The sequence below is a fragment of the Perca fluviatilis genome, chromosome 6 (genome assembly GCF_010015445.1).
Source record: "Perca fluviatilis chromosome 6, GENO_Pfluv_1.0, whole genome shotgun sequence".
NCBI lineage: Eukaryota > Metazoa > Chordata > Actinopteri > Perciformes > Percidae > Perca > Perca fluviatilis.
In genome coordinates, this window is record NC_053117.1 from 29,910,548 (window position 1) to 29,923,078 (window position 12,531).

Consider the following 12,531-nt stretch of genomic DNA (forward strand, 5'->3'; position numbering starts at 1 on the left):
CGTCCAGACGGGCTGATCGGATGCCCGGGTTAAGTTGCGATATCATGCAAAGCATATTGACCACCACAAACATTTTACGGCCTCTCACTCTCTCACGCGCGCTCGTTCGCGCACTGATACACGCACGCACACAAAGAGAGAGAAGGAGAGAGAGAGAGAGAGAGAGAGAGAGAAAGAGAGAGAGAAAAAAAGAAAGGGACATGCACAAAATCTGCTCTGAATTATTACTCAATTAAGAGACACGGAGTCAAGGTCGTTTACAGCCGCAATATCCATAACTGCATATCGACGCTGCTTTTTAGTCCGATCCCAAAAATAAGAACATAGTGTGTTGCTGTGCAGATTAGAGATGTTTTTGCGCAGATTATCAGTGCTGTACCAGTTTAACCAAACCCCGAAGGAGCCAGCAAAGTAAACTCCAGTTAGGACATCAGATTTATCTTTGGTTCTATCTGTTCTCCACAGATCAGTACACTGCCCGATGTGGATTTAATCATTGCGCAGTAACCAAGCAGGATCATCCTGTCTGCTTTATGTTCAAACTTTACAAATATGTCCTATTGTCTAATGCTTACTTACCATCAATAATAACGCTCTTCATGATTTAGATGTAGGTGAAATCCAGAAGCTGTATAAATCCAGGTCGAATGAATCCCAGCGTGTGCGGAGACAGATAGGATATCCGCTATTTATTGCAATGTATTGGTAATTGCAAATCGAGTGCACGGTGGGAAACGGACACCCTTGCACCCTTCAAACTTTAGCCGTAGGTCTTCCCGAGTGGGGAGCCACGTCTCCAGCTGCACCCGAGCTCAGTCATTTGGACGAGGGATTCAAAAATAGTCAGCAATAAACATCCAAAATTGGGATCAGTAGACTCGACACACCGGTCGACACCTCCCCAAAATATAGGACGCGCAAATAGCTCCGGAGAAGAGCTCAAAGTGTTAACGCAGAAGTGGAGAATCAAAGACACAGAAGAAAAAACAGTATTGGATCCATGTTTTGAAATCGCAGAACATATCCAGTCCTATCACTTGCCCAGTTGTATATTTCCCAAGTAGGCTACATAGAGAAAAGTGTAGTGGATGCGCACGGATGTCGGCCGCACTGGTGAGCGTCAGTGTGCATTTACCACAGGGAGGTGGATGGAGGGCGGGGCAGCGAGGTGCGTTTGGCGGAAAGGGAGAGCAAGAGGGAGAGAGATAATTCAGAGATGAATGTTTTATAGGTATATATCACGCTGCAAAAATATCTCTCTTAAATCTCAAAAAGGAATTTTCACACTAATCAAAGGAGATTTGACGTATTTATTTAATTTTCTGCCTGTTTTCCCTACATTTAGGCTAAGGTGTGCACAAACAAAAAATGTACTGGGGAAATACGTTATTTTACATAACTGATATACTCTTCCTAAAGTGAATCTGAGACTTAATGACTTATTCAGACAGTCATTTTTTTTTGCAGGGCTGCGCTCTAATGAATGTTTTATGTGCATGGTGGTGGTGGTGATGGTGGGTGGGTTGGAAGGTGACGTGAGGCAAATCTATTGGGATCGGACACGGCCAGGCACGCACTCGCATACGAAAATACACCCAAAAGACAGGCGAAGAGCCTGGCCTGCTGGTGGGACCCGCGCTTCCTCCTGGGAGCTGGACAATTTGGCTACTGTGATGTCGTAGGCGGAGTTGTCATAAACCGGCAGGGGAAAAAAAACAAAGATTTCAGTTCTGCTTGGTTAACCAGACAGGCAGAAATTAAATGAAATCCTCTTTCCCCTTTAATTTTCCCCATTATATATTTTTTGCTCATATTTTGAAATTGTTCAGAAACGATTTTTTTGTATATTATTATTATTATTATTATTATTATTATTATTATTATTATTATTATTATTATTATTATATTATTATTATCATCTTCAATTCATGAGGCAGACATTTTCCCTCGGATTTTCTGTCAAAGTGCCTGGAAGCATAGCGGGTCCTTGCAGAGAATCCCACATTATAGACCTACATTCCGTTTCTAAACATTTAATATGATAGTGGTTGCTTTGACAAAGTATTTAGACTATTGAGCAGTGGAGACACACTCTGGCAATCCTGATCGGACCGGAAACCAGTTCACCGTCGCTCTAGTCTGCAGCTATATGCTTGGTTTGCTGAAATACAGGAGGATTGGATTCACAGCAGCGGTGCTATATTATCTTTAGGTGTCACACGCCCCCTACCGGCAAACATAAAAAAAATAGATCTTCAGCTCCATGGACAGACAGAGAAGCCTCATCTGTGTAAGATGGTTCCCTGCTCGCCCTAAGAGACAGTAAGGAATCATATTTACTGGCTGTGTGTTTGTTAGGGAGAGAACTTATTAAATTCACAGCGGAGACAATGTTGTTTATATTTATTGTGTTCCCTAAAAGGAATCTGGAATATTTCCATCTGCTGGCATGTACATCATGCCAAATATGAGAAACTTCCCAAATTGCACACTCAATCTTTCACTTGGAATAGCAGCTTAGCCATTTTCAAATTGTGACACATACAGAAAATACTAGGTTGTGTGTATTATGAGGCACACTGGCACATTATCAAATGCTTGTGTTAATTATACTTTAGTATGTAGACTAAGACAGAAAAAAGCCAACAGATTACCATAGGGAGCAAGTGAATGGAAACCACAGCCAGGTCTGTGGTGTAGTCGAGTGAAATGGGGGTATGTGAAGCAGGCTAATCCCAAGCTTACAACTACCACCAATATTGAATCACACCATCAGAATATGTCAGTGAGCCACTCGCCTTGTATTTGCTCACAGTGGAGACCGGCAGGGCCAGATGGCCAGTAGAGAAACAGTCCAAAGCCGCCACAGCAACCTGCTGAGAACGAGGTCACCCCGTGAGAATAGGAAATGCTGTCACCTTTCACGGTCGTCTCTGCATTCCTTTATCTGAATGCAACCGTGCGGGCAAACATTTGTGTGCATAATCCTGTCATGTATTTGTATGCTGTGTGTGCCCTAAAGTGTACTGTAACAGGCAGCGTGTCATATCTTGTGCTGAATTTTTAACGGGCTTTTCTCAAGAGAAAAATGATAATAATACAGTTATCACCACTACTAACAAGGCTGGAGGGCAACAGACGGAATACACTCAAATGCTGCATTTCCTAAACCAACAATCATATACTATAGAAAATATATTCTGAAGTAACCCAGTTCTGGAGACATACTTGCTGTGAAATAACTTTGTTTGTATATGGGAAGTAACCAAAACAGAAACATAATTAAATAGAGAAGAACTTGAGTTGCATATAAAAAAGGATCTTAATTAAGTCACAGCTACAGTGTTGACATGATTGCCAAAAATTGGCTTCAGCAATACATAACCAGAGTATAACCCATTCTTAATATAACCCAACCCTCATTTGGCCCACTGGTTAAGGCATCTCCTTGTGCCAGGAAAGTAAAAGGTGTACTGTAACTGATTACTATACATCCCCCAGCTCATTATGCAACATGCCCACTCTTTCCTCTTCTGCTCATTCCATTATAGTATATCACAATGATATGTGGCAGCAAGTGAAAAGGACACAGGTAAATTATCATGGGAGCTTTGAGGCTGGAGGCCTTGCACAACGAACAAGTTTAAATTAACTAAGGGTGGATCACTGCCATGTGAATGGAAAAAACGGAGATTGGGGATCTTTAATTCATGACAGTAATGAAATGAGTCAAGCTGTTGAGTCTCAAAGGCAGCGGTCCCCTAGACTGGGGCTCTACTATTCTTTTCATCACAAGTCTGATGGCTCTAAAGGAGAACACCGGCATAAATGACTTCCTTTGGTAATGGAAAAGTTAGTTGTGTCCCACTGCCACTGGAGCTCCATTATAAGAACCAGTTAATTGCAGCATATGAATGAAAGCTCAAACTGAACGCTCACTCCAGACAATGGGATGAAAAGATTGGTAGTTCATGTTATGTGTATATCAAGGTCATCAGTCCATCATAAACTCACATCAAGCATGGCTGGCGTATTTTGCCTTCGTGACTGAGCATTCATCTCTGCTATAGTCCTCCAAAATGTGTAACTATTCAACAATGGCACAAGAGATGCAGGCTTTTGCCTTTATAAGACATCCTCTGCTGCATTTGGCCATGGCTAGGCCATAACTGAGCTGGAATAGTACATTTGTCACTTTAGGCAATATCACTCTTTTTACAACTTCTCCCCCAAACCCACAGCGTGGGGCGACTAGGATAAAAACATGCCTGAATGTAATAAAAGGAACAGAAAAGAAAATCTAAAATCTGTGTAAAGAAAAGGAGAGAAAATGTAAATCGTCCTAAAGTAAGGAATCCCTGCTGGCTTTTACAGTATGTGTTGTATGTGAAATATGATTTTTTTACACTGATTGTTGAAACAAGATTGTTATTGTTTTCGTAACACTGCACATAATAACATTAATATAAATTATTCTGAAAGATTTGTATAAATATAAATTGTTAAAAAAATAAAGATGTGAAGTATCAAACTAATAAAACAATATTAAGTATGTTTTTGAACCGTTAAAGATAATCTCCAGGACTCCATACAGAACATTAGGGTTAGGACACAGAAGACCAGCAGCATTTTCACTCCCCTACTTAAAATTTCAACATATTCCCAAAAATCATGGAAGACAAAAACATATGAATTAAGATTAGACAATACTTTATTCTGGTAGACAATACTTTATTCTGGTCAATCAAACAACAGGGGGGCATATATGTACTTTATCATCCCCAGCTGCTCCATCAGCTCAAACAGAAAACAGCTGTCTACAATGTGACAATGTGAAGCCAATGTACAGTTTCTACTGTATATGTGTGCATATATTGGCTTTTGCTACAATGGCTACCCAGTCATGCAAGTAAAGTATAATCACAATTAAACTAGTATGGTATGGACAGGGCCCTATAGCAAGACATTTAGAAACTGTAGAATGTATATATCCCCCAAGCAGTGGCGACTGGTCATTAGGGGCAGGTGGGTCACAGCAAGAAATGCAAACAAATGTTCTGTTATTTTTAAATAATTCAAGATCATTATCATCTATAATTTATTATCTTCTATGAATATACTATCTTCCTAAATTGCATATAATTTGTGGTAGGATTTTTATTTCACAGCCCTGCCTTGCTGCTTCAGACTGCGTTCTCTCTTGTTCGCGTTAGACTACGGCAGCCTGAATGTGTCAGAGTGGGGCTAGCCCCTCTCACACAATGCAATGTGCATTGTACGTGGGAAATGATTAAGTGTTAGCGTGTTTAATGTAGATCACACAAATTTGATGGCCAGTGGTGCTGACAGCCCGTAGCCCCACGACAGCGTCATTCAACCTGATCTCACAGAATTCCATGAAATGAACACGGCCACTTAACTCAAAATCTGTGGCAGTTTCACGGAATCGCAAAGAATTCCGTAAAATGAACACGGATCGGCGAAAATTCTGTGATGGGCCCACGGAAGAATTCCGTGAAATGAACACGGCCCCTTAAGTTAAGAAAAAGGTTGTGGGTGGGCTTACGTTTCCATGACACGCGGGACAACAACGGTATGGTTGGGTTTAGGAAAAGAAGAACGGGATGGTTGTGTTTAGGAAAACAATAAACGGTTGGGTTTAGGAAAACAATAATGGGACGCAGGACATGGCTTTTTGGGCTTTCATACTACTCGCTACCGTAGTCGCTCCGGTAACACTTTACAATAAGGTACACAAAAAAATTGGTAGTTAGTGATTAGTTACTGTTTTTGAAAGGGTAGTTACCCTTTTTCAGAAGGGTAACGAATGATTAGTTACCCTTTTTCGAATGAGGTAACTATGGAAAAGGGTAGTTACCCTAGTTGAATGAATCAACTAGGGTAACTACCCTTTTCAAAAAGGGTAACTACCCTTCTGAAAAAGGGTAACTACCCTTTTGAAAACGGGTAACTAATCATTCGTTACCCTTCTGAAAAAGGGTAACTACCCTTTCAAAAACAGTAACTAATCATTAACTACCTATTTTTTTGTGTACCTTATTGTAAAGTGTTACCCACACAGTGGGTAACACTTTACGGAACTTCGTAACACACGGTGTTAACAGTTTGTGATCATTTCACGGAATTCTGTGAGACCAGACTGCGTCATTCCATATCTCAGATATGATTGGCTGTCTGGCACGGCGCCAACAGTCGGCAAGAAGAGTGAAGAGGGGATATTGTGTTATTGTCGCTAGCTAACTCGGAAAAATGATCGAAGTGGATTTTATACTCAAGCACAGGTTTGAACCCTTTGGAGGAGAAACTGGAATTAAAACGCCTTGGTGCCCACCAGCCTCTGAATATTGCTATCACTCAAACTAAAAGCAACCACGGTTTAACATGGAGTGGTTAGCTTACAAAATAAGTCAAGTTTGCCCAGAGGAAGAACCGCTGCGTCGCCTTTCTCTTTAGTGAGCCCTGAGCCTTGGTGAGTGAAAAAACAATTTATCACCATGACGTTGTGGTGCTGGTCCATATGTTGAGTGTGTACATGCTAAGTTGTTGTCATAGAATGGATCTGTATACATCGCTGCATGATGTTAACTTTTTCTGGCTAAACTCTATCGTTACTACCATGGCCCCTAAAAGCACTGTCATCTGGCGGTGCCTTTAGCCGGGCTTGCAGTCACCTATTGCCGGCTAAACAACTGCTCACGCAGTGACGCAAAAAGTGGGTTTGCGCTATATGCGGTGCATAGGGGCGCCAAAGCAAAAAAAATAAATTAAAAAGATTTAAAAAAATTTTTTTCGGTATTTTCTATATGTAGCTGCTTTTGTGCGTTTTTCTAAATAATTTCTGCATTTCCTCAATGTTATATAACATTGTAGAGGACTAACAGACTAGAGTAGGCGCCCTATCTCATGAGATTCCATTATAGAATTTTAACATACTGTAGAAGAGGGAGCGGGGGGGGCGCTCCCTACTATGGCCATGCCAAGACCCGGCCTATTGAAGGGCGGGTCTTGGCGTGGCTTCGTAATATCGTAATATCGCAAACGGGGGCGCCGTGAGCGCTGAGCGAGCAGGTACGGTAGTGAGTTGTCGTCTATGGAAAAAGATGGATACAGCAAAAAAGCTGTCGGGGGCTAAAAATAGTAAAGGACAGAGGGAAAAGGAGATGACATGTCAAGGGATGGACAGGGACAGCAGTTAAATAAGTGGATGGTGAAAGGCAACAGGTAGGATTTAAAGTGTGACGTCTTTGCTTGGAGGCTTGCAAATATTCATGTTAACAGACTAGCTAGCGTTTGCTAACACTGGGAATGTAGCAGCCAAATTGGGGTTTACGGCTAGCTTAGAATATGCAAAGCTGAGGTTGCTGAGCTGAAAACGATAGTTACGTTATTGTAACTCCAGATTCTATGAGTATAGGCGTAGCCCTCTAAGCCACGCTATGGGTTCATCCCTTCGCGCATGCGCAGTCGTGAAGATTTTCTTTCCCGCCCTTGCGTGCCGCACAGGCTTCAACTACGTCCGCAATTACTGTATAAAAACAGGGCGGACCCGTTGCTCTGCTCCCAACATCAGCTTTTTCTTCAGCTAATGCAATAGGAGCAGGTGGCCCGAATCTTAGAGGGCTACGCCTATACTCATAGAATCTGGAGTTACAATAACGTAACTATCGTTTTATTTCGTATAGGCTTTGCCCTCTAAGCCACACTATGGGTTAGGGCGAAGCTGATGTAGTCAATGCCACCTGCGACAGATCCCACAAGTGGAACATAGACTAACTATTTTCCCTTACTGTCACTTATCTCTCATGTGCCGCCATGGCAACGACCTGTTAGCTGGCTGAAAGCCCAAGCCGAGAATGCAGGCGTGCATGATTGATGAGGGAAATACATGATTGATAATTATGGGACGCCCGAGTTCCTCCCAGACACCCAGAGTAGGGGGGGAGGGGAGGGGGCAGAAGAAAACATAAATTGGCACATGTCGTGATTGTATAATAGTGACAAAAACATATACATATGTACATAATATATACAATTATACATACGACGGGGCCTCATTCGTCGTTGTGAGAAGAGAGGACCGAGTGAGTCAGGGAGGGCTCAGACACATCCCGCAAATAGAAGCGGATGAAAGGGCATGGAGATGCCCAAGAGGCTGCAGCACAGATTTCAGCCACTGACATGCCTCTGAACAGGGCTGTCGATGCAGACAGAGCCCGTGTAGAATGTGCCCGTGATGCGGTCCGGCCCTCCCGTTATAGGCCGGTGGGGTGATAGCCCCCTCGCCCGCGGGACAGGGCGTTGTTTCGACAGGGCTGCCCCTTGGGAGTGTTCCCTGTAGTGAACAAACAGCTGCTGTGTCGCCGCCTTTATGTCCGCCGTTCGTAAAACATACTGTGATAAGCGCACGCACCGGGCAACAACTGCGGGAAGCCTCCTCCGTGTTGTTGTTATGAGGCGGGGGGAAAAAACCCTGGAGGGAAAAAACCCTCGACCGAAAGGAATTTGTTAAAATTTTTGGTGTGAAGGAAAGGTTGGGCTGTAGGGTGGCTGCGCTCCCGTCCCCTCTGATTGAGAGACAGGATGGCGATACTGACATACTGATACTGACAGCGCACATAAGTCGCTCACTCGCTTGGCTGATGTCAGTGCAAGGAGGAGCGTCGTTTTTAGAGACAGCAACCTGAGAGGGGCTTGTGCCAGGGGCTCGAAAGGGGGCTTCCCCAGAGCTCGGAGTACCAGGGCCAGATCCCATTGGGGCGTGAAAGAACGCATGGGGGGTTTCTGCCCTCGGACCCCTTTCAAAAATCGTTTAACTTGGGGGTGCGCAAAAAACGTTCTCTCTCCATAGCCTTCGTGGCAAGATGAAATGCGCGCGTAGGCTTTGACGTGGGATGGGGCCAAGTCGTTATCTACCAGAGTTTGGAGATAAGTCAGTACGACGGGCAGGGGGCACAATATGGGGTCTGACTCCCTCTCTGTGCACCAGCGCTGGAAAGCGGACCAGCGCGCCGCGTAACACACTGTTGTAGAGGGGGCTCTCGCGCTCTGAATGGTGCGCACCACGGCAGGTGGCAAGCCTAACCTCTGCAAGCGGTCCCGCTCAGCAGCCAGCCCCACAGTCGCTGGGTTATCACCGGGGGGTGGGCTATCGCGCTGTCCATCTGTGACAGGGCGTCCTCTTGCCACGGCAATTGCCAGGGGGAACCGCCAGCAGCTGGACCAGCGTCGGGAACAAGGATGCATTTGTGCGCTCCGGTGCCACCAGGATGACCGACAGGCCTTCCTCCTGGGTACGTTCCAGGAGGCGAGGGATCAGAGGACGGCGGGAGCGTAAAGGAGGGTTCTGGGCCAAGGATGGTGGGAGAAAGCGTCCGCGCCCAGGGCAGGGTTGTCCGGTGAGCTCAAGGAAAACCACAGAGCGCACTGTGTGTTTTCTCGTGAGGCGAACAGGTCCACCTCCGCTTCCCCGAACCTGCTCCACAGCTTCCGAACGATAGTGGGATTCAATTTCCACTCGTTGTGAGAGGGTCCCCCCCTCGACATTAGGTCTGCCGCCCGGTTTAGTATCCCGGGGATGTGGACGGCCCTGAGGGACAGCAGATGACTGTGAGACCACAGCAGGAGGCTCCTGGCTATTTCCAATAGCCGGGCCGAGCGTACGCCGCCCTGGCGATTTATGAACGCCGCTGCTGTGACATTGTCTGTCTGCACCACCACATGTCTCCCTGCTACCTTCGGGTGAAGTGCTTCAAGACCTTCAGCACTGTGGACAGCTCCAGGCAGTTTATGTGTGGGAGGGGAGGAGGAGGCCATTCCCCTCCCACCACCTGTGATTCGCACATTCCTCCCCAGCCAGTGAGGGACGCATCCGTGTACACTGTCACGTATGACGTCACTCTGCCCAGGGGAACCCCAGCTGACAGGGTTTGGGGTTTCCCCAGTATGACAGGTCTGACTGCAGAGAGGGAGGGATAGTCAGCATTCGCCACTTGTGGCGTATTGAGTCGACGCTGCACGAAGGAACCACCTCTGGATTTTCCTCATGTGGAGAAGCCCCAGGGGTACTACCATGTAGCCCGCGGACATCATGCCCAGAGACGGCTGATAGACAGCACTGACACCTTTGCGCTGGCGCGGTGCCGCCAGGAGAGAAAGCAGCGTTTCTTGCCTCGGCGTTGACAGCCTGGCCCTCATAACAATCGAGTTTAGCACTACGCCCAGATAAACTATCGATTGTGAGGGAACCAATGCGCTTTTCTGCCAAACCGAGTGTCTGCAGGTGCTGCAGGACTGACACGGTGTGTAGCGCCGCCGTTTCCCGAGAGGGAGCCAGGATGAGCAAATCGTCCAGATAAAACAGGACTCTGACGCCTTTTTTCCGCAACGGCTGAAGTGCCGTCTCCATGAACTTGGAAAAAGTGCGAGGGGCCAGTGAGGAACCGAATGGCAGTCGGTTGTACTCAAAATGAGCCCCTTGGAAAAAGAAGCGCAGGACTTTCCTGTGTCTGGGGATGACTTGGATGTGAAAGAAAGCGTCTTTCAGATCCACGGACGTAAACCACTCTTGGTGGCGCATGCATTCCAACACATGTTTGGTAGTCAACATGTGGAATGGACGTACCATGACACACCGGTTGAACTGGGACAGGTCGAGGATGGGGCGAAACCCGCCTGACTTTTTTGGAGTGAGAAAGTATCGGGAGTAAAAACCCTCGTTCTCCTCCCCCGGAGGAACTCGGGAAATTGTTACTTTTGAGAGCAGTTCCCGTAATTCGGACGTCATGGCGTCTGATTCCGCCTGGGACAACACAGTTGTCTCCAACACGCCCGCAAAGCGAGGTGGGGGGGAAGCGAACTGGAGTGTGTAGCCCCGTGATATCAGTTTTGACATCCACGAGTCCATGTGTGTCAGTCTGATCCATGCCGCGCTGTGCTCTGAGAGCGGGCGCGCGCATGTCTGTGTGTTGTTTTTCAGACATAGCTAGCAGGAAGTGCAGAGCCCGTCCCGCCGCTGGGCGAGACGTGGGTAGAACGTGTCGCCCAGCCCATGGTAGGGCCCTGTCGAAAGGGTGGCGGGTCATGGTCGTCCTCATCCCGCTGGCATAGCCAGGGGGAAGAGGAGAACTGAGCGGCGCTAAGTGTAGCGGCATGGCGTCTGCTCCCGCTGTCTGCATAGTGAGAGAGCGGTGCAGCCCCGCGAGCAGCGGTGACCTGGTGTGTGTTTGTGCTTGTGTGAGGAACATCTGTCATATTATCAGCGTAATTTTCAGTGGGAACAAGGGCTGCTAGGTTGAGGGGAAACTGCTCTTTAGAAAGACTTGAGTGGCCCTTAAAAGGGCCGTTGTGTTTCCGGTTTTCAACTGTGGAGGGACAGACGTTCCCCGCGCCCTGTCATTGCCACCGTCGCTGCTGCTTGGTTGGTGGCTCCGGGGGCGGGTTAGACCAGGTGGGAGCCGCCTTCATGGTCCTTCAACCCCGTGAAGCCTGCCGGTCGGGGGGCGGCTGTCGCTGCGGTGGGGCAGGCGGAGGGGCGGAGGTCGAAGCCTGGGAGGGCGCAGCCGCAGCAGAGGCTGTGGGGCGTTTCCTCTTATGGCGGTTGGTGGAGCGGTGGCGCTGTTGTTGAGGCGCCGCCTTCCAGGAGCCAAGCTGCCGTAGCCGCTCCGCTTCTTCGGCTGCCTGGTGGAGGTGGGAAGTGGCTGTCCGTAAACGAGGTCCAAATAGTCCATCGGGAGCTATGGGACCGTACAGCAGCTCGCGCTTGACCTCCGTGGGTAGCTGGGACATGTGGAGCCAGATATTTCGCTGGGCCACAGTCTGCCACGCCTGGATCCTCGGCCAACGCCACCGTGGTCGCCGTGGTGAGGGTGAGGATGGCGGTCATAGCCTTGCCGATCTCCGTAGCTAGCTCCGGAGGAAGCGCCTCGGGTTGGTGGCCATGGCGGAGACGGGCGGAGGCTAAAGCAGCGCTATGTTGTTTTGCGCCGCTAAGCCCTGGGCCGCACACTGGTGAGACCGGTCAGTGACTTGGGCGCAAACCTGGTCCTGGGGACGGGGGGCCGGGCTCCGTGGCTCCGAGCGAAGGTAGCCTTCGGAAGCAGGATCGACGCCAGGCTCTGCTCCAGAGGGGGACCGAAGGAAAACCTGCCTCTGTGCCGCCGCGTGTGAACGGGGCATAGCGTAGACTGGCGCCCTCAGTTTCCCTGGCTGAGAGAGCCTCCTCCCACGCGGGGGGGGCTCCGTGAAGCACGGCCAGAGTGGGGCCCGTTTGGACGGGCGCTCCTGAGAATAGATGTCACCGCTCAGGAGGCCGCGAGGGGGCTGGAGGCTCCGGCGGAAGCGCTATGCCCCTCTGGTCCGCCGCCCTTTTGTGATCTCCGGCAGGTCCATAAAAAGAGCCTTGGTGGTGGAGGGTGGAGCCACCTGCGGCAGAGGGGAAGACCGCTGAGGCGGTGCCCCTGGCCGTTCTGGGGACTGGGAGAGCCTTAGCGTCGATCCCAATCTCCAGATCCA

The 12,531-nt window shown here is 48.2% G+C and overlaps 1 protein-coding gene and 1 pseudogene across 1 annotated transcript in view; both read right to left on the reverse strand.

The window, feature by feature from the left end:
- Positions 1-1,130, reverse strand: part of rtn4r (reticulon 4 receptor) — a 44,745-nt gene extending 43,615 nt beyond the window's left edge. The window contains exon 1 of the mRNA XM_039804526.1: positions 580-1,130. Coding sequence (XP_039660460.1) covers positions 580-601 — 22 coding nt within the window. The 5' untranslated portion in view covers positions 602-1,130. The remainder of the gene's footprint in view (positions 1-579) is intronic.
- A 7,057-nt stretch (positions 1,131-8,187) lies between these two features.
- On the reverse strand, positions 8,188-10,924 carry LOC120561063 (annotated as a pseudogene).
- Between the last annotated feature and the right edge of the window lie 1,607 nt (positions 10,925-12,531).